Below are 23,308 nucleotides of genomic sequence, written 5' to 3' on the forward strand. Positions count from 1 at the left end.
AACCTAACCACATTTATTTACGAATGTGTTCCAACGTCAAATGGCAAAATTCAACAATGCAAAACCGCAATTACTTTTGCACCAACCAAATAGCAAGGCATACATTGAGAGGAGTTGTTCTCACTCTGCCCTACTTCATCTCTTTCCCCTTCTCTTCTTATGTTCTCTTCTTATATGGACAACTGCATTTATTTTTTTCAACCAGCTCTTTTAAATCCATTTGATATGATTATGTTTTGATTCTCCAATTTTCTAGTACTGTTGAGCTTTGCCATTTACCCTCCTCCAAAATAGCTTCCTTCTTTACTTGCTCTAGAATACTTTCTTTTTCTGCCTTTTTATCATGCTGCTGCTGCTGCTGCTGCTAAGTCTCTACAGTTGTGTCCAACTCTGTGCAACGCCATAGACGGCAGCCCACCAGGCTCCCCCGTCCCTGAGATTCTCCAGGCAAGAACACTGGAGTGGGTTGCCATTTCCTTCTCCAATGCATGAAAGTGAAAAGTGAAAGTGAAGTCGCTCAGTCGTGCCCGACTCATAGCGACCCCATGGACTGCAGCCCACCAGGCTCCTCCGTCCATGGGATTTTCCAGGCAAGAGTGCTGGAGTGGGGTGCCATTGCCTTCTCTGCCTTTTTATCATAAAGGCGTGTAATAGTTTTCCTCATCTGGTTATCTTCACATTAAAGGTTCAGTATACTTCAGTAATCTGATTATCAGTACTTTGGTTATCTTTCAGCCTAGCATTATATTAAAGACAGTTCAGGGGCTTCTCTGGTGGTCCAGTGGCTAAGACGCCACGGTCCCAATGCAGGGAATCCAGGTTTGATCCCTGGCCAAGGAACTAGATCCCACATGCCACAACTAGAGGTTTGCATGCCTCAGCTAAAGAAACCAAATGCCTCCGTGCAGGTCAAAGATCTGGCATACCACAGCTAAGACCTGGCACAGCCCAATAGATAAATAATAAATGCAAAGAAAGTTAATACTTTATTAAATTTATTATCCCTTATTATAGGACAAAAACAATTGTTTGTATTTGATCCTGCATTATGATTCGTACCAGAGGCCTAAATGGACTATTAATAGGACAGAAGGAGCCTGGATAATACCATTTGACTATTGCTTTTGTGTGTTTTCCTATGTGTCTCATTATGGCTGTGTTGGGTCTTCCTGGCTGCGTGGGCGCTTCTCCAGCCGTGGTGCGTGGGCTCTCGTTGCGGTGGCTTGTCTTGTTGTGGAGCACAGACTCCAGGGTATGTGGGCTTCAGTGTTACAGCACACGGGCTCAGTAGTGGAGGCTTCCGGGCTCTGGAGCACAGGCTCAGTAGTTGAGGCTCCCGGGCTCAGTTGCTCCACAGCACATAGGGTTTTCCCCAACCAGGGACTGCACCCATGTCTCCAGCACCAGCGGGCGTGCGCCTGTTTAGTCACGCGGTCATGTCGAGCTCTTTGTGACTGACGGACTATAGCCCACCAGCCTCCTCTTTCCATGGGATTTTTCAGGTAAGAATACTAGAGAAGCTTGCTGTCTCCTCCTCCAGGGGATCTTCTTGACCCAGGGATCAAACCCATGTCTCCATTGGCAGGCGAACTCTTTACCACTGAGTCACCAGGGAAGCCCATATCATTTGACTATTGCTTTAAAAAAGTTGGGTGCTTTCAGGGAGTTTGAAAAAAAATATTTGAAAATAATTCAGTTATTACCATGATTTATTTTGTTTGCTTTGTATAAAGAAAAGCTTTGGCAATGTGGTTCTGGATAGAAATATGGAGAACTTAAGGGATGCATTTGAGCAAGCCCAAGAACTGTCTATCACTGAATCAAGGGCAAAAAGAAAGAAGAATGACTTCAATTTCTGTATCTGTAAAATGATTGGAGTTGCGTGATACAACCTTAAAGTCCTTTAACTCCTAAGCTTTTATAATTCAGGAGCAGAGGTGAGAATAGTGATGCAGTGACTGGCTACTGATGCAAGCACAGAAAGAGAGGCCAATGGGACAGTCTGTGGGAGGACATAAGTGATTTCAAGTCCTGGTGAAGAGGAATAGTGTGTTCAGTGAAAGCTGAGGAGGGCAAGGAATTGTCAGGTTGGGATTTGGTAGCTCATCATTGTGAAAGAAAGCTGACCATGTGCTTCCATGAAGAGAGATTTTGTTTTGTTTTGTTTTTAACATGTAGGCCCTGAATCCTCAGAGGAGCTATAGATGAGCCTTTGGAAGTTCTTCAGTGTTCTAAAATTGTAACATGTTAAATTATATCCATTTTTCTTTGAGAAAGCATTTGCAGCTTTAATTAGATTCTTATCACGACCTAACAAAAAGCCGCTCACTCTTAAAAAAAAGTGAATGATAAAGATTTCAAATGATTAAAACAGAGAAAGAGTAATACACTTCATGGGACATGCAGTGGATGAATATGGTCATTGTAACATTTTCAGAATAAACTGGGTTTCTGTCACACAAGACACAGAAGTAAGGGCTGACAATTTAAATTTTTAAAAAATAGAGAGGAATTTGCCCATTAGAAGCTTTTAGTTATGGCTTGCCATTGTTAGCTGTGTGACCTTGGGCAAGTGAATTACCTTCAAAAACTCAATTTTCTCCGCTGCGTAATGGGGATAATAAATATCTACCTTAAATGGTGACTGTGAAGATTAAATGAGATAATGCATGGTAGCATTAGTATAGTGTGTCAGTATTTGGTAAACCTCTCCTCTCACGTGGTTTTTTAATTTCCTACATTTATTTTAAGGCGCTTATTGTAGATTTCACTTGGAAGAGCTGGTTCTCAGTCAATCCGTCTTCAGAGAACTGCTCAGTGATGCTAACACTCAAGAAGATCATATCTTATTAAGTGGTTAGTCTAGAGGCTCTTTCCAATGCAGATTTGCAAGCTGGGTGTATAAAAGTCACACCCTGGACTTGTTGCCTGGCAGCACGTGTCCCTGAGTGGTGGTACATGGCTTGCATTGTAATGCCGTCCATGCAGGGGCCAGCTGGCTGGACATGTACTGCCACATGGGCTGGGGACTCCATTCCTCAACAACACAGCAGCCGCCCCCAGGGTTAACGGAAAATGACAAACCAGGCGGGGATGCGGGAGGCGCCGGCGGAACAGCGGGGCGCCCTTTGATTTGCTTCTGGTATTTGCATGTCTTTCTCGCGGTGTCTGTGAAATGTTCAGAATGACAACGTTTGTAAAAGACCTGCTGACTCCGCCTGAAAAATGTGAAAAACCTCCCGTTTAGAGACCCATTATGTCCAGCTAGCCTGCATTTTCTATATCTTTTCCTTCATTTTTTATTAATGCAAACATTTGCATGAAGACAGAACCTTTGTTTCTTAAAGAGTTCATCTGCTCCTGCTGCTTACTGGCCCTGCCATGCAAGCGCACAACAGAACCTTTGTTACGCTTTCAGCAAAGCTGTTTATGAACGGTGGCTTACTGAGGACTGCTTCCTGTGCTGTGTGCTTCCATTTTGTCTAAAAGAGAAAAAGAAAATAGTTCTTGGGAGTGAAAAGAATTTGGACTTTTCTTCTATTCACGTCTTGAATGTTGAAATGACAAGTAGCCCCCAAATTTGTGGAGGAACTGGTAATTGCATCGAATGCTTTTTTTTTTTTTTCACTTTACCTTGAACATAATGAGGCCCTTAATAACAATAAAAGGAACAAGTGCTTTCTCCCTGGAGTAGAGGGACAGACCAGTAAAAAGGCAATGGAAAGAAGGGTTGAGAGCAGGACAAAGTGGCTTCCTGTAAGAGCCCTAACGTTGCCACAGAACGTGTTTTGGCACTTAGTGACGCCCACCTGGGAGGCACAGTCCTGAAACGGTTGAGTTGAATGAAGAATAGCACCACAGTTTATAAATAGTGATTCAAGTTATGTATTCATTCAGTAAATATTTGAATGACTGTTATGTGGAAGACGCTGAATGACCCAGAGTGTTATAGGGGATAGAAGATAAATGAGTTACGGTTACCTCTGTGTCTTTAAGGAGCAAGAAGTCTTAACAAAGGAGGTAACACATGTGTAACAGAAATAACTCTATATCAAAGTAGAAAGTGCCTTTGGAAATATTTAAAATTGGTATTTAGGGAGTTCAGGAAAAGGAAGATTGCTTCCTGCTGGGGGAGAATCTGAGAAAGCTTCCTGGCCAGGTGGCATTTGAGTTGAGCCCAGCAGGAAAGGTAGGCTTGGACATTGCAACATTGCAACATTCCGACATTAGTCATTTGAGTTACCAGTCAGAAATCATGTGGCTGAGGTAAAATAGATCCAACGCCTGTTTCTTTGGTGTTCCACGCCATTAATTTAGATGATGTGTTGCGTGCCGGCATGGATTTTCTGTGTACATTAGTACGCATTTTTCTGGGTACAGGGCCTCCCTGTGTAGCCTATGCTGTTCCAGTCATTCATTGCATGTGACTTTTTGTGCACTTTGACCTAGGCCTCCAGGCATCTATAAATATCTATGTTATAACAAAAATAGAAACTCAGAGGGATTATTGAGCATTATTACAGCCTTATCCCATAAGCAGGGTGTAGACATAGTTCTGAGTGGGGATTTGACATGTGAGACTCTCATTTGAAAAAGAATCCCACCTTCATACAGAAGCAGGATCACTCAGAAGAGAGAGGATTGGGAATTCTAAGCCCATGAGTTTTCAGCTACCTTAAATTGGAACTCCTCTGTATCTTTCTGCCACTAGATTAAATGAGACCCTGTTGCTGTTTTGTGAGTTGTTGCGAGTGTGAACTAATTTTTATGAAATAGTTTGAATATAAAATGCCAAGTAATTGATAAGTTATTGCATTAGTACCTTGTTGCATTAATGTAACTGATCTGTATATTCATAGTTCAATTGCATATTACCAGACATAACTGCTGATAATGTGTAAATGCGTGGTTTGCCCCAAATGCTACAACCTTTGATGACTCTATGTAGCACAATTAATTTTCACCCTATAACGTTAGTACTTCTCTGCCTGACATGACATTATGAATGGCACATGACTTGTTCCATGTTTGTCAATTTATAGGTTGTTTGTGTTTTCTGGAAAATGGTATTGTGAATGTTTATAGAGTTGATCTGATAATTCTACTGCTCTATGAATAGCTGATTTTGCAAAGCTATTATCATGATAGTTATTACTTGACATCTTCATAAGCATAAGTCATAACTATAGGAAAGTTAAGTGCTTCTTTAGATTTTTCTGCATTTTGGCAGTGAATTTTGTTATGGTCAGCTAGGTGAGCGCTTCACATTTGGACCTCTGTAAAAGCCTCCTTTTTCTGGCACTTCAAATTATAAGACTCCAACATACAAATTCTGTATAACGAGATTTAGGCTGGAAATACTGAAGCAGTAAGATTTAAGTACTTAGCCTTTTGACATTCACCACCCCCCACCCCCTCCGCAAAGCCACCAGTTTTGGGAAGGAAAAGGGAAGAGGGGAAGATTAATGGTTGACTAGAAACTGAATGTCAAGGGACTGAGCTCTGCCCAGCTGTTAACTCGTACAGTTCTTTCATTTGTTGAGGGAAGTAGACTTTAGTGGTTCATCCTCTACTTTACACAAAGATCTTTAGTCGCCGCTTGTTTTCTGGTTGTCACAGGTGATGTTGACATATGTGTAGTGTTTTGTTTGCTCCTGGCTTATCTTTTAGTGTTTGAGTTTGACTAGCTGTATAGCAGCACTGGGGCTTCCCAGGTAAAGAACCTGCCTGCCAGTGCAGGAGATGGGAGAGACTCGGGTTCGATCCCTGGGTCGGGAAGATCCCCTGGAGGAAGGCACGGCAACCCACTCCAGTATTCTTGCCTGGAGAATCCCGATGGGTAGAGGAGCCTGGTGGGCTGCAGTCCCTGGGGTCTCAAAGAGTCGGACACGACTGAAGTGACTTAGCACAAATGCGCTCATAGCAGCGGTGTGGTGGTTTGGGTGCCCACATGCAAAGGATTCGTTTTGTCTGTTTTATAACTGTCAGGGTAAAAGATCTTTCCTTAACCTGTACATTTGTTCTTAGGAAATTCCATTTGATATATATGCAGCATAGCTCTTTGAGGGCTGTGAATTCAAATCCTGTCTCTGCCACTTACCAGCCTGTTGACCTTTGGGTAAATTACATGTCTGAGTCTTCCTTCTGCCATCTATAAAATGGAAATAAACCCATCTCATAGGATTGTTGTGAGTAGTAAATGAATTAATACCTGTACAATGCTTAGAATACTGTCTTGCGTGCAGAGCTTAATAAATATTGACTGTTATTTTATTATATTTATAGGTTTAGCTACCATTAAGCAAATCTGTAGTGATCAAGAGCTAGTAAAAGAGGGAGGCCTCCTGCATTTATATAAAGGATATTTCTCAGGATATGGATCAGCAAGGTGTGACTTATTTACAGTTTTTTTCTGGAGGTCCAAAAGGTCTGTCTAGTCAAAGCTGTGGTTTTTCCAGTAGTCGTGTATGGATGTGAGAGTTGGACTATAAAGAAAGCTGAGCACTGAAGAATTGATGCTTTTGAACTGTGGTGTTGGAGAAGACTCTTGAGAGTCCCTTGGATTGCAAGGAGATCCAACCAGTCAATCCTAAAGGAAATCAACCCTGAATATTCATTGGAAGGACTAATGCTGAAGCTGAAACTCCAATACTTTGGCCACCTGATGCAAAGAACTGACTCACTGGAAAAGACCCTGATGCTGGGAAAGATTGAAGGCAGGAGGAAAAGGGGACGACAAAGGAAGAGATGGTTGGATGGCATCACAAACTCAATGTACATGAGTTTGAGCAAGCTCTGGGAGTTGGTGATGGACAGGGAAGCCTGGGGTGCTGCAGTCCATTGGGTCTCAAAGAGTCAGACACCACTGAGCGACTGAACTGAACTGAAAGTTAAACTTTTGACACACCACTGTTTTATATTCAGAGCTAGTAAAGGCTTGATTTTGGGTTAACACTTTTACTTTATTTTTCTTTCTTGAAAGTTTTAAATTTCTTTTTGAATTATACTATGTTAATTGTGAACTCATAACTTTGGTAAGGAACATAACTAGCTTAAATTAAATAACATCAGAGAAAAATATAGTGGAATAGGTTTATACACTTGGAGTACAGGCCTGTTTGAATAAGATACAAAGCACAAAGTATACAGATATTTAAATACTGCTGACAATATCAGCATTTTAAATTTCTGTGATGAAATTTAATGAAAGATACCATAAACAAACGATAAGAAAACCCCTAAGGTAGGTGTATATTTGCACATATAGAGAATTAGAAAAGCTTCTAATCAAAAAGAAGAAAAAAGATAACCAGAGAGAAAAATGGACAAAGGATATTAGCAGATTATGCACTCAATATGCCAGCAAACTTGGAAAACTCAGCAGTGGCCACAGCACTGGAAAAAAGTCAGTTTTCATTCCAATCCCAGAAAAGGTCAATGCCAAAGAATGTTCAGACTACCATATAGTTACACTCCTTTCACATGCTAGCAAGGTCATACTCAAAATCCTTCAAGCTAGGCTTCAACTAGGGTTAGGATTAGGGTTAGGCTTCAACAGTTCTTGAACCAAGAACTTTCACATGTACACTCTGGATTTAGAAAATGCAGAGGAACCAGAGGTCAAATTGCCAACATCTGTTGGATCACACAAAAATCAAGAGAATTCCAGAAAAACATCTACTTCTCCTTCACTGACTACACTAATGCCTTTGACATGGTTTCTTGAATCACAACAAACCATGGAAAATTCTTAAAGAGATGGGAATACCAGACCACCTGACCTGCCTCCTGAGAAACCTGTATTTAGGTCAAAAAGCGACAGAACGGTACATGGAGCAACTGGTTGGGCTGGTTCCAAATTGGGAAAGGAGTATGTCAAGGCTGTATATTGTCACCATGCTTATTTAACTTATATGAACAGTACATCATGTGAAGTGCCTGGCTGGATGAATCACAAGCTGGAATCAAGATTGCAGGCAGAAATATCAATAACCTATATGCAGATGACACCACCCTAATAGCAGAAACTGAAGAGGAACTAAAGAGCCTCTTGATGAAGGTGAAGGAGGAGAATGAAGAAGCTGGCTTAAAACTCAGCATTCAAAAAACTAAGATAATGGCATTTAGTCCAATCACTTCGTGGCATATAGATGGGGAAACAATGGAAATAGTGAAAGACTACTGGGCTCCAAAATCACTGCACATGGTGACTGCAGCCATGAAATTAAAAGACGCTTGCTCCTTGGAAGAAAAGCTATAGGCAACCTAGACAGCATATTAAAATCCTGAGACATTACTTTGCCAACAAAGGTCTGTATAGTCAAAGCTATGGTTTTTCCAGCTGTCATGTAACAACAATAACAATTCACAGAAGAGAAATACAAATGACCATGAAAATATGCTTAACTTAATTAAGAAGACCAGAATACTGAAACAACAGTGAGAAACTATTTTATAACTGTTAAATTGCCAAAATCATGAAGTCGGTGAAAACAGTCATAGTGAAAACAGATATTCTTATGATGGGGAGGAGTATAAATCAAAACACATTTTGTAAAGCAATTTTGTATATCTAGTAAACACGGAGAAAAGGAACTTCTTATGTACTATTGTTATGATTGTAAGTTGGTACAGCATTTATGGAAATCAGTATGGAGGATCCTCAAAAAATTAAAAATAGAACTACTACCATAAAATCTGAAGAATTGATGAGCGCCAAAGAATTGATCTTCGTGGTGCTTTTGAATTGTGTGGTGAATTGTGTGGTGTGGTGAATTGTGTGTGAATTGTGTGGTGCTGGAGCAGATTCTTGAGAGTCCCTTGGACACCAAGGAGATCAAACCAGTCCTAAAGGAAATCAACCCTGAATATTCATTGGAAGGACTGATGCTTAAGCTGAAGCTACAATAATATTTTGGCCACCTGATGTGAAGAGCTGAGTCATTGGAAAAGATCCTGATGCTGGGAGGGATTGAGGGCAGGAATAGAACGGGGCGACAGAGGATGAGATGGTTGGATGACATCACTGACTCAATGGACCTGAGTTTGAGCAAACTCCAGGAGATAGTGAAGGACAGGGAAGCCTAGAATGGTGCAGTCCATGGGGTTGCAAAGAGTCAGACATGACTTAGCAGCTGAACAACAACAATACCGTAAGATCCAGCAATTCCACTTCTGGGAGTATATCCAAAGGAGACAAAAGCAGTAAATGGAAAAGATTCCTATACCCCTATGTTCCTAATAACACGGTTACAGTAATTTAGATAAGGAAACCACCTGAGTGTCCACTGATGAATGAATGGATGAAGATGTTGTGCAAAACACACACACACACACTCTCACAGTGGAATATTATTCAGCCACAAAAATGAGGAAATCCTGCCATTTGCGACAACATGGATGGACCTTGAAGGCATTACGCTAAGTGAAGTAAGTCATAAAGTAGATTTACACTATAGATTATACTAAAACCTACCCATTTAAATAGATTTAAATAAAATAGATAGACACTATGATCTCAGTTATACGTGGAATCTAAACGACTCCATCAGACTCTGGAAAAGAGACCAGATGTGATTGCCAGAGGCAGAGGCTTGGGAGAGAGGGAAGAGGAGGAAGGTGGGGGTGATGGTTGGGCAGAGTGCAGATGTCCAGTAATAAGGTAAATGAATGCTGGGGGTGTTAAATGCAGCATGATGACTATTTTTAACACTGCTGTATGATATATGGAAAAGTTGTTAAAAGAGTAAATCCTAAGAGCTTTTACCCAAGGAGAAATATTTCTTTTTTTTCTTTTCATTTTATGTATGTTAGAAGATGGATGTTAGGCTTAACCTATTATGATAACCATTTCATAATACATGTATAAATCAAGCCATTATGCTGTATTCTTTAAACTTTCACAGTAATATACGTCAATTATTTCTCAATAAAACTGAGAAATAAAGCCCATGAGGATATGTGCATCCTCTCAGATGTCAATTCCCTTGTGGCTCAGCTGGTAAAGAATCTGCCTGCAATGTGGGAGACCTGGTTTCAATCCCTGGGTCAGGAAGATCCCCTGGAGAAGGGAAAGGCTACCTACTCCAGTGTTCTGGCCTGGAGAATTCCCTGGACTGTATAGTCCATGGGGTCGCAAAGAGCTGGACACACCTGAATGACTTTTACTTTCACCTTAAGGAAAGCTCTTGCACATAGGCACAGGGAGACAAGTACAGGAATGTTCAACCAGCAGTTTGCTGTAGGGAATATGCGGGGACAGCCTGAGTGTTTATCAATAGAAGTACACTGGCAAATAAGTTGGTACCATATTGTTTCATAAAAGATTTCCAAACATGGTCAAGTGAAAAAAGTAAGGTACAGAAAAGTATATGTCATTTACTTAAAAACAAAACCAAGTTCACAAACTGTATTTCTGTATTTTTTAGATATGCATACCAAACTGATTGGGAACTGGGATTGGTTTTTAACTTTTTCTATATTGTTTGAATCTTTCAAAATAATTATATACTTATAAATAATAAACATTTTTAAAAATTTAAAGACCATGCCAATACTTTATCTGATTAACCAAATGAAATTTCTTTTCTAGTATTAACAATGGAGAGCTAGCATTTTCTAGACAATGCAGTGTAAAATGGGACACATTGTCGGTTCTTCATTTTTTCTTATTTTGTTTTGCTTTTGAGAGCTAAGGTTGAGATGGAAAGGCATGGGCTTTGAAGTCAAATGTTAAGTTTCAATTCTGACTCAGTCTTTTTTAAGACTGAGCAGGTTTCTTAGCCTCGCTGAGCTTCAGAAAAAAAGTCTATTACCTACCTCACTGGATTGTATAAGTATTACATGTACTAGTTTTCCTCATTTCCCCATCTCCTTTGGTCAAAGGAAATTGGTCTATGTGGTCTAAGATCAAAGATGGTCTTGTATGGGTGATAAAATATTTTACCAGAGCATACTGTATCCCTGGATGAGAGCATACCAGTAAAGATGGAGAATGTAAATGATTAATTTTAGAGGTTTAACTTTTTAAACCATTAAGCTATTTATTTGTATTTGACAAGATCAACACATGTTAGTGATTTAGAAATGATATTAAACTTGAAGCTTCTAAACAGTTTACATGACAGGTTGTTGGTTAATAAGGTTACTTTTCTAATCTCAGAGAACAGTCTTGATTTAATCCAGCACTATTTGTTCCAACCAGCATCTGAGTCTCCAAAGGACTCTGACAAGGGAGAAAAAAGTCAGATATAAACGTGGATATATGTATATGCTTTGCTTTTCACTTACACTGCTATTGCTCTTATATCTAGTAATAGCTCATATTGTATTTTATGTGAATGTTTTCTAGTGAAACTTGTTTATTCTAGTCCACGGACTCTGTGTAAAATAATAATCATATAATAAAAGGAGTGGTCTAAATAACTGAGGTAGCCCCTCAAGCAAAATTTTCCAAATGGGACCCCTTACCATTTAATTGCAAAATAAACAGCTAATACTTTGATGGTATTTATGCTTGGGAAGAGAGTAAAAAGAAATTGTTTTGGATTTTCCCCATATAAATTAGAGTCTCCTGAGTAATTAGCAGTTAATAAGTGAATGCTTCCTACAAGTTTAAAGGCTATAGCTGAAGTGAGTCTAAATTATGTGTATTATCACATGTGTAGAGTTTTATGTAGCTCAGTAATCCTTGAAGATAATCTGTAAACATGTTTGGTTAGATGGGCAAACTTTAAATAAGTGAGCAGGAGCTATGGTAGGTTGATGTCTTGGTGTTTGTTAGTGCTGAAACCCATTGTTCTGTGAGTTGCGATGTCTGGAAGGGATACGCAGTAACACCTATCACAATAACAACAATAGTCAACAGACACACAGTAAATTTATCGCATACTTACTGCGTGCCCAGTGCTATGCTGAGGTTATTGTTGTGTGTGTTGTGTTGTGTGTTAGTTGCTCAGTCGTGTCTGACTTTTTGCGACCCCGTGGATTGTAGCCTGCCAGGCTTCTCTGTCCACGGGATTCTCCAGGCAAGAATACTGGAGTGGGGTGCCATTCCCTTCTCCAGGGGATCTTTCTGACCCAGGGATCGAACCCAGGTCTCCCACATTGGAGACAGATTCTTTACCATCTGAGCCACCAGGGAACCCCCTAAGATTATTACACAAGTTATTTTATTTACTCCTCACTATAACCTTAAGTGGTAGACATTAGTCCCCAATTTCACAGAAAAGGGCAGAGAAATTAGGTAGCTTGCTTCAAGTCACACAGCTAATAAGTACCAAAGCTAGAAATTAAATCCAGTTCAGCCTGACTCCAGAGCCTATGTTCTTAACCATTGCAGTGAATTGCTATATTGTTTTGATCTGTAAAATCTGTATGTAGCAATAATAACATAATCATTAATATGTTATCTTTTGTATATATCCGATATTTTCTAAAGAGGTTTGCTTGCTCCTTGTAAGGAAGTGCATCTGTGTGCTTAGTTGCTCAGTCATGTCCAATTCTTTTGTGACCCCTTGGCTATAACCCCCCAGGCTCCTCTGTCCATGGAATTCTCCAGGCAAGAATACTGGAGTGGGTTGCCATCCCCTTCTCTAGGGGATCTTCCCAGCACAGGGATCAAACCTGTGTCTCCTGCATTGCAGAGAGATTCTTGACCATCTGAGCCACCAGGGAAGCCCTTTTCTAAAGAAATAGTTTATTAATAGACATAGTCTTCACGTCATATTCAAGTCACAGCAAGCTTGACTGTGATATCTAGAGATTAAGTGATCAGCAGGAGATGATTCAATAGAGAACCAAGAAGTTTCTGATCCACAATTGCTTTCACTCACACGGTTCATATAAAGATCATACCGTGCTTACTTTTATTTTTCTCAGCCATTTCAGTGCAGTGTATTGAAGGTTTAAATGCTTATATCAGTCCGTGATGCTATCTTGAGCAAGACATGGATCCTTGGGCCTTAGTGTGGATTTCAGAACAATAGAGTCTATTGGTTCACGTTAGAAAACTTAATCCTGGCCTTGTGAAAATCACAGCAAAGCAGAAGAGGAAAAGCCAATCTGAAACGTTTTTCCTTCTCCGAGAGGGCAACTAAGGTGCCCAGATATCTCTGCCCTCCGGGGATGCAGGTGTGCAGTTTCTATTCTTTAATCATTCGCATAAATTAAAGCCTTTTCCTTTGCATCTTAAAAATAATACGAAATGACACCCTCCATGTTTTATTGCCAGACAAGAGCTTTGAACTTCTGTCATATTGACATTTGATAAAGTGCAAGGATTTTCCAGGGTTGGGTGGTACCCTTAACCGCTGAAGGTAACACGGGACTGATAAGAGCTGCACGTGGAGGAAACCACCAGCTAGAAAGCAATTAGAGAGGAGGGCTCTTTGCACTAGGCTTGTGTAAACTCCTCAGAGAGGAACTTCCTCCTGCCTCTGCCGGCCCTTCTTAATTCCTTCATTTCACCCATGGATGAAAAGAGCACTAGATCTTTCTCTTTCTACTTTCTGAGCTAGGGATGGGTGGGGCGAAGACTTTGTGGTGAGCAGGTTCTTTGTAAGAAACTTTGAAACTGGGGACATGTCCTAACTTCACACAAATGCCGATCGGCATGCACACCTGTGCAGGCGGGGACAGGGTAAACACATACAACACACACACACTCATACGAGTTCACATATAAATTCACATGGACACAGGTGGACCGCCTCTCATGATTTTTACTATCCACACACACCCCCTTCTTTTGTGCTCCATGTAAAATGAAGATCGTATCTATTATAAAACTTATAACGTGTCAGTGATGAGGCAGTGTGGTATGCAGTGTTAAGAGCATGGGTTCTTGGTAGGACATACCTTGGCTTGAGTCTTGGCTTCTGTTCTTACTAGCTGTGTGATCTTGAGAAAGGTACTTTATAAATCTCCATTCTCCCTTTTGTATAATGGAAACGTGATCAAAATATCTATCATAGGCTTATTGTGAAAACGAAATAAAATAATGCATGTAGAAATGTCTGTTTAGTTCTTTGGCCCATTTTTTGATTAGGTCGTTTATTTTTATGGAATTGAGCTGCATGAGTTGCTTGTATATTTTTTAGATTAGTTGTTTGCCAGTTGCTTCATTTGCTATTATTTTCTTCCATTCCGAAGGCTGTCTTTTTACCTTGCTTATAGTTTCCTTTGTTGTGCAGAAGCTTTTAATTTTAATTAGATCCCATTTGTTTATTTTTGCTTTTATTTCCAGTATTCTGGGAGGTGGGTCATAGAGGATCCTGCTGTGATTTATGTCAGAGTGTTTTGCCTATGTTCTCCTCTAGGAGTTTTATAGTTTCTGGTCTTATGTTTAGATCTTTAATCCATTTTGAGTTTATTTTTGTGTATGGTGTTAGAAAGTGTTCTAGTTTCATTCTTTTACAAGTGGTTGACCAGTTTTCCCAGTACCACTTGTTAAAGAGATTGTCTTTAATCCATTGTATATTCTTGCCTCCTTTGTCGAAGATAAGGTGTCCATAGGTGTGTGGATTTATCTCTGGGCTTTCTATTTTGTTCCATTGATCTATATTTCTAAGCCAGAAAGAAAAACACCAATACAGCATGCTGCTGCTGCTGCTAAGTCACTTCAGTCGTGTCTGACTCTGTGCAACCCCATAGACGGCAGCCCACCAGGCTCCCCCGTCCCTGGGATTCTCCAGGCAAGAACACTGGAGTGGGTTGCCATTTCCTTCTCCAAAGCATGAAAGTGAAGTCGCTCAGTCGTGTCTGACTCTTAGCAACCCCATGGACTGTGGCCCACCAGGCTCCTCCGTCCATGGGATTTCCAGGCAAGAGTGCTGGAGTGGGGTGCCATTGCCTTCTCCGCCAGTACAGCATACTAACACATATATATGGAATTTAGAAAGATGATAATGATAAACCCTGTATGTGAGACAGCAAAAGAGACACAGATGTATAGAACAGACTTTTGGACTCTGTGGGAGAGGGAGAGGGTGGGATGATTTGGGAGAATGGCATTGAAACATGTATAATATCATGTAAGAAACGAATCGCCAGTCTAGGTTCGATGCAGGATGTAGGATGCTTGGGGCTGGTGCACTGGGATGACCCAGAGAGATGGTATGGGGAGGGAAGTGGGAGGGGGGTTCAGGATTGGGAACTCATGTACACCCGTGGCAGATTCATGTTGATGTATGGCAAAACCAATACAGTATTGTAAAGTAAAATTTTTTTAAAATGATACAACAGCAAAAAATAAATATATAAACTTAAAAAAAAATAATGCATTTAAAACAGCACAGTTTCTGGCACATGGTTATTCAGTAAGTTGCACAGGTGCTCAGAATTAGTAGAGCTGTTATTGTTATCATCATCATTATGTGTAATATTAAGTTCTAAATATCTGAATGGTAGCTGAATGTTAAATAGGTATAGTCCTTTATTTATATTTGTTTTCTTTTTTCCTTTCCCTGCTCCCCATCCCCCACCTTTTTTTTTCTTGCTGCAAAGTCTGTTTTCCAGAAAATTCCTCCCTTTTTTGAGGAAGACAAAAGTACTTTGATTCTAACTGCTCTGAAAACATTTCTCCCTTAAAGGGCTTTCACATTGACTTTTAGTCCCTGGAGCTAAGACGGAGAAGAAGCGGGATTTGCTTCTAAGTAGAGCTCTTTCATTTCTGCTGTCAAAAAGCAAAACAAAAAAACAAACCAAAAAAAAAACCAAACACAACCCTAATCTTTTGCGGTAGCCTTAGGTAGTTCCAACTCATAAAAGGCTATATATAGCCCATGAAAGGAATCTTTTTGTAAGATAAGGATAAGTGAGTGGAATAAATGAAGGAAAATACAGAAGTGAAAATATACCTGATTTTAATGTTAATTTGGCCATCCCCTACCCCACCCCTAGTTTCATATATACTTAATTATAAAACGATTAATGCCAGAAACTGTCTGTTGTTGTTCTTGTTGTGCCGTGAGACTTGCAGGACCTTAGGGACCTTAGCACTTCCCACCAGGGAAGCCCCAAGAAATTCTCATGTGCTATCTCATGGCTTCACTGTCAGTTTGGGCCATTTCTTAGTGAAATAGTTTTCCAGTTGGATGAACTGTTGATGAAGCACGGGTTTTGTTTCCACATCTTTTTGTGGGGTCGGAGTTGGAGAATGTTTGCAGTAGCTGATAGTTGTTAGCTTTGGGAAGCGCTCATATCGATGGAGTGAGTCATGGAATGTAAACATGTCATTCATCTGGACTTCAGGCTGGTGTAAACATGGTGAAACTTTAGGTAACCACTGTCAAACAAAGGCTGTCTTGAGTGCAGCTTGGGTAGATAAGCGGATTTGCTTTACGAGTCTCACTAAACTACCAGGACTTCAGGAATGGTTTGTTGTTTTTTTTTTTTTAAGTATCTAATTTTACAAATTTTCGGTAATTCCCTCATGTTTTCCTGAGGGATGAAAATATGAAAGAGGCAAGTGTCCATCTTGGTAGCAACTTTGTGGAACTGCTTTGTGGCAGGATATTTATTACTTTGGGGTTTTTTGTTCTTACTGCTCCAGACGAAAATTGTTTTGTTTGTTTTGCTTTTGAAAAAGAAAAAAATAGGGTGGTAAATGGAAATAGTGAATTGGAAGTTTCTATGTGAAGTGTGCCAGGATACCACTGTTACACCTGAAGACAAAAGTCAGGGAGGGGAGCAAGCGTCTGGGGAGCGCCTGCTGTGTCAGAAGCTCTGCTGTGTCACTGAAGCAGACTTCCAGTAGCCCTTTGAGATAGACTTTTAACGAGATATATTATCAAGAAAACAAGGCATTGTGGTTTAAAAATAGTGGTGATGTTATTGTCCGCAATTTACAGTAAGGAAATAGGCTCGCAGACTAATTTGCCCAAGGTCGCACATCAGAACTCCAGAGCCCAAGTTCTTAACCAGTGATTGTTAAACTTCAGGATACATAAGAAACTTGAAGGGTACCTCTTAAAATTACTGGGCTCCGGTTAGAATTTTAAGATCACGAAGTCTGAGATAGTGCCAGGTGATGAATCTGCATTTTAATAGGGTGTCTCAGGCAGTTCAGATTAAGTTGTTGACCATGTTTAGAGAAAGAATTAAATTCTGTTTCTCTCATCACTATATGTGGAATCTAAAATATGACACAAATGAACTTATTTACAAAACAGAAACAGACCCACAGACATAGGTAACAAATTTATGGTTACCAAAGGGGAAGGTGTGGAGGGATAAATTAGCAGCTGGAGATTAGCAAATACAACTACTATGTATAAAATAGATATATAGGGTTCTACTGTATAGCACAGGAAACTATATTCAAGCTTTTGTAATAACTATAATGGAAAAGAATATGAAAAAGAACATATGTATATATAACTGAATCATCTTTCTATACACCAGGAACTAACACAACATTGTAAATCAACTATACTTCAATTTAAAAATAAATACATAAAGTTACGTTTCTTTCCACACTTGATAAAGAAGGAAACAGGCGCAGATTAAATAACTATCCAAGATTATGCTATCAGACAGAGTCATGATTCCAGCCCAGGTCTGTCTAATTCTAGTCCTCATCACACCCTTTATTACAAGCCCGTGATGAAGTCACACATCTGCTAGTCACAGCAAATGTGGGAAACATGTTTTCTGATAAATCAGGCCACCCAGATTTCATGGTCTTATTATTTACCAAGGTTAATAACTTTTAACATCTTTACTGGAATCTTCATGGTCCTTAAACTTTTTCAGTGAAATTTTTTTTTTTTTTTAATGAAAGAATTGAGTTTTCCTTGCAGTCAGGCACAGAATCATTACTCCCTAGGGTAAATTTCTGAGCCATGCAGAAGTGGAAGGAGGTGGGAAGAAAGAATTCCCAGGCGTATCTGCTAAATGGTGCTAAAGCTCCTCACCTTCATCACTGAAATGAAGAGCGAACAGTTGATATTAATACTGACAGCCAATCACACGGCGGCAGGTCTTCTCCAGCATCTCCCTTTCTACCCACTGAGACTGTAGCTCAGCCAGGGCCGTGAGTTGCTTTACCTATTGCAGTCCACTTCCTGGAGCAGAGCCAGCGCCTCGATTGACTTTCATGCCTTACTGGGGTTTGGAGGGTTGGCTTTTTTTTTTTATCTCCCTCTCACTTTCTCTCTCTCTCTTCTTCTTTTTTTTTTTTTTGTAGCCCAGCGACATGTCCTCACATACGTGGAGGATGCAGTCTGCCAGCTGCTAGAGAACAAGGAAGATATTAGCCAGTACGGCATTGCCAGATTCTTCACAGAATAGTAAGTACCTGAGTGCTTTGCCTCTAGGGCAGGTCCAGAAGAGGCTTTTGGAAGCAGGCAAGATGCATGGAAAGTAGAGCAGGGCAGTGCTGATGAAGTAGTGGCAGTGAATGCTTGGTTTTGGTAGATGAGTTGAGGGCTGCCCAGACATGTTTTGGAGCATGCTTTTGGTGCAGCCAGCTTTGTCTAATGATGGGTCTAGTGAGCAGTCACAACTCTAGAAGCTCAGCAACTGCTCGCTTGATCTGTTGCTACTCCTGCTCTTCAGTCGCTCAGCTCTTTGCAACCCCGTGGACTGTAGCCCGTCTGGTCCTCTGTCCATGGGATTCTCCAGGCAAGAATACTAGAGTGGGTGGCCGCTTTCCTCCTCCAGGGGATCTTCCCAACCCAGGGATCAAACCCCCATCTCCTGCTTGGCAGGGTAATTCTTCACCACTGAGCCCCCTGGGAAGCCCTGTTTGATCTTTTAGATCTGTTTTGTTTTATTTTTTAGGTTCCTCTCATAATTTCTAACTTTTCCCATTATTCAGAATATTCGCTCTGATTTCCTTTAGTCTGTGTTCCGTTAGCCTGTATTTTTCTTCGCTGGCTTTTTTTCACGGAAATGTTTAGGATGATATTCCTCTGCAGTTTTCCTTCCAGAGGATGCTGTGTCCGTCACTTGAGAATTTAAGATTATTTCTAGAGGTAGGATATCTTTCATAGATTATATCTTATAGGACTTGTGTTTCTTTATAAAGTATGTTTGGAGTGTGTAAAAGTCAAGATGATTATCCATTGTTTTAAATTTATAAAAAATGGTTTTCTTCAAGTTTTATTGAGATATAATTGATATACAGCATTGTATAAGTTTAAGATGCATAGCATAGTGATTTGATTTACATACATCATGAAGTGCTTATCACCATAAATTTAGATGAACATCTGTCGTCTTAGATAATTAAAGAAATAGAAAAAAACTTTTTTCTTTTGATGAGAACTCTTAGGATTTCCTCTCTTAACAATTCTCATATGTAACGTATGAAATTTTCATATGTAACATACATTATTATATCCCCAGTACTTGTTTATCTTATAACTGGAAGTTTTGATTACCTTTATCCAATTCCTCCTATCCTTCCCCACCTCTGATAACCCCAAATCTGATCTCTATTTCTGTTTTTTTTTTTAAACTTTTCGTTTTGTTTTGGAGTGTAGCCAATTCACAATGTTGTAATAGTTTCAGGTGAACAGCAAAGGGACTCAGCCGCATGTATAGGTGTATCTTTTCTCCCCCTAGACTCCCCTACCACCCAGGCTACCATATAACATTGAGCAGTTTCATGTGCTATATATTAGGTCCTTGTTGGTTATCCATTTTCAATATAGCAGTGTGTGCATGTCCATCCCAAACTGAGTTTGGTTTTGAATTACAGTTGACCTAGAACACTGTTTGTTCCTGTTACACAGCATAGCGATTTAATACTTCTTGTACATTTGACACTGATTATTACAACAAGTCTAATTATGGTAGTTCACTATACAAAGATATTACTTAGTTTTTTAAAAATTTTAGATATTAGTTACTGACCATATTCTCCTCACTGTACACTTCATACCCATAAGTCATTTTTTTGTTTTGCCACTAGAATTTACCTCTTAAAGTCTCTTACCTATTTCTTTCTTTTTGATATCACAAAACTGCTTTTAGGCTGAATGAGATAATCAGTTTAAAATACCTTGGTCTTCATGAAGTGAGTGAAGTGAAGTCGCTCAGTCGTGTCCAATTCTCTGCGACCCCGTGGACTATAGCCCACCATGCTCCTCTGTCCATGGGATTTTCCAGGCAAGAGTACTGGAGTGGGTTGCCATTTCCTTCTCCAGAGGATCTTCCTGACCCAGGGATCGAACCCAGGTCTCCCGCATTGGAAGCAAGACGTTTTACCGTCTGATGAAAGGATATGCTAAAGAAATTTTAAAAATTATTTTTATTACCAAATTGCCATCAGATATTTATATAATCATTTTTGTATTCCTTTCCCTTTTTTTCTGGTTTATTGTAAGCGTTTTAAGAAAGGAAGAATAGCTCTTACAGGCTATCCTATTCTAAGCTGAATCATGAGCTCCGGTCTATTCTTGAAAACAATTTTTTTTTCCTTTCTATTCTCTAGAGGTTCCTTGAAGATTAGATATCTCTTCTAATGGCCTAAACTTGGGTTGCTGTTAGGGGAATTCTTCACTCACTCTCACTCTTTTGCTGAGCTATAAGTCTTGCAAATTTAATCTAGATTTTTTTATGGGTTGGAATTTCAAGTTCCTGGGAAAACCAGGCTTTCCAGGATCAGAGCTGGTCCCTTGTCTTCTCCCAGTTGTCTAAAAGAGGATGAAGTAGAGCAGGGCATCTTCCTTGTTCTCATGGTATGGGCTGAAGCAAATGAAGTGGGCTGGGAATAAAGACCAAGATCAAATAGCCTTGCTTGCTTTTACAGAACTGACAAGCCTAGGGGTCAAGTTTCTAGGCCATTTAATCTGCCAGCACCCTTGAGCCTCCTTGCCAAGTGAAATATGATTCTTCTGGGGGCAATGCTTCTTCCTGGCTTGGCTCATTTTACTCTATGCTCCCTCCCCCATCTCTTTACATCTTTTCCCTACTATGCTGGTTCCTGAGGGTAGGCATCATTTCTTCTTCATCTCTGTATTCCCAATGCCCGGCATGCATGATGCCTAGTATATGATAGGTATTAGGTAAATATTTGTTGAATCTATAGCTGTATATATATTTTAAGTTATTGAATACTATCTACCTGGTGGCTCAGTGGTAAAGAATCCTCCTGCCAATGCAGGAGACAGAGGTTCGATCCCTGGGTCAGGAAGATCCTCTGGAGTAGGAAATGGCAAGTCACTTCAGTATTCTTGCCTGGAGAATCTCATGGAAGAGGAGCCTGGTGGGTTACAGTCCATGGGGTTGCAAAAGAGTCAGACATTACTTACCGACTAAACAGCCAACATTTCTATCTACTCTTTACTCTTGATCTTATTATGAATAAGAACTATCTCTTGTTCTTTTTTGTTGATTGTTTTTGATAAAGTTCTATATCCTGCCATTTAAGAAGCTATGTACCAGAATTCCCTGGTGGTCTAGTGGTTAGGAGTCCTCACTTTCACTGCAGGGGGTATGACTTATATCCTTGCTGGGGAACTAAGATCCCGCTTGCTCTGCTGCCCGGCCGAAAAATAAAGAGGAAGCTGTATACCATGGATGTACCATGTAGTGTGGATTCCAAAAGTGAACCCACCAGTCTGTGTAACTAGTACTGAACTCTAACAAGGCTTATAACTATTTCCAAATGCTATTGACTATAGCTTTTATCTAGCAGTACACTGTTGGGGAAAAAAGAGTCTTAAGATTTTCCACAGTGCTGATAGAAATCTAGTTAGCAAGCGAGCAGTTGCTTGTCCTCAGAAAACTAAAAATTACGTAATATATATGAATGGCACACACTTGACATTTCTATAACTCTAAGACAACTATATTGGCCTGAGGCAAGTTATTTTGAGAAGTGAGCTGGCATCAAAGCTCCAAAATCCTTTAGGAAATAAAACAAAACTTGGAAGATGTATGATTAAACGGGAAGACCTGCACGGTAGAAGCTCCTGACTTTCCTTGGATTGTGAATTTAACTTACCTAGTGAAAATCCTTCTTTCACAGGCCTCAATTTTGTATTGATTTGTAGAAGCATAACGAAGTGAAAAGCTTCCCAGATGGCTTAGAGGGTGAAGAATCTGCCTGCTATGCAGGAGACACAGGTTTGATCCCTAGGTTGGGAAGATCCTCTGGAGGAGGAAATGGCAACCCCTTCCAGCGTTCTTCCCTGGAGAATCCCAGGGACGGGGGAGCCTGGTGGGCTGCCATCTATGGGGTCGCAAAGAGTCAGACAGAACTGAGCAACTAAGCACTGCTGCTGCTGCTGCTGCTGCTGCTGCTGCTGCTAAGTCGCTTCAGTCGTGTCTGACTCTGTGCAACCCCATAGACGGCAGCCCACCAGGCTCCCCCGTCCCTGGGATTCTCCAGGGAAGAATGCTGGAGGGGGTTGCCATTTCCTCCTCCAATTCACACACACACGCGCACACACACACACACACACAATGAAGTGAAAAGAACGGAGCTCTGGGAAGAAGAGCTGCTATCCCAAGTCCTCACTCTATAATCTTGAGCCAATTGCTGAAATTCTCTGGGCTCAGCTGCCTCATCTGTGAAATGGGTATAATAAAGTCTAACATGCTAATAAAAATGATGTGATAGTTATACATTATAATAAAGTTTTTATCAAACTCATACTATATTGCAGTAACTATAATTCTTAAGTAGGTAATATTATTATCTCTATTTTATAGATGTAGAAACTGAGTCTCAGAAAGGTTAAAATAGCTTCTTTCAGTTCATGAGCTACAGAATTAAGAACCAAGCCTCACCTGCGGTATTAAAAAGCCACTGTTCTCTACTGTCTCCAAGTCTCTGTAATGCCTAATGTTACTGGAGGCCTAACCAGATAATAATTTGAAGTCTCTTCTTGCTATAATTTCTAAATTCTTTGAGGTTTCCCTTATGAATTATACTTCACACAGGTTATCACACAGCTTTGTCTGGTGACCTCAGTACATTGCCATTTAAATGTTTAACATTGGCCTTTGGAGGGGATAAATTGAAGCTATCTCTAAACAATAGGAGACATAATTTTTGTAAAAAATGTGTTGGGCTTCCCCGGTGGTCCAGTGGTTAAGAAGCCGCTTTGGAATGCAAGGGACACCTGTTTGATCCCTGGTCTGGGAAGATCTCACCCGCCACAGAGCAGCTAAGCCTGTGCACCAAAACTACTGAGCCAGTTTGCTAAAGCCCGTGAGCTGCAACTAGAGAAAGCCCACATACAGCAACGAAGACCCACCACAGCCAAAAAATTAAATACATAAATCTCTTAAAAAATGTTAAGTGCGCACTTCCATCTCCCAGTTTCAAGTTCAGACATTGATATTTTCATAC

At 40.3% G+C, this 23,308-nt stretch overlaps 1 protein-coding gene across 3 annotated transcripts in view; it reads left to right on the plus strand.

Annotated features, from left to right (window-relative positions):
• The window catches only part of CSTPP1 (centriolar satellite-associated tubulin polyglutamylase complex regulator 1), a 213,966-nt gene that overhangs the window by 33,788 nt on the left and 156,870 nt on the right, over nt 1–23,308 (plus strand). For all 3 annotated transcript variants that reach the window (XR_011249271.1, XM_069554075.1, XM_069554076.1), the window contains exon 2: nt 18,188–18,290. Coding sequence is in view for 2 of the 3 variants with exons in the window: in XM_069554075.1 (XP_069410176.1) it covers nt 18,188–18,290 (103 nt within the window). In the remaining variant the exon portion in view is untranslated. The remainder of the gene's footprint in view (nt 1–18,187; nt 18,291–23,308) is intronic.

The sequence above is a fragment of the Ovis canadensis genome, chromosome 15 (genome assembly GCF_042477335.2).
Source record: "Ovis canadensis isolate MfBH-ARS-UI-01 breed Bighorn chromosome 15, ARS-UI_OviCan_v2, whole genome shotgun sequence".
NCBI classification, from domain to species: Eukaryota; Metazoa; Chordata; class Mammalia; order Artiodactyla; family Bovidae; genus Ovis; species Ovis canadensis.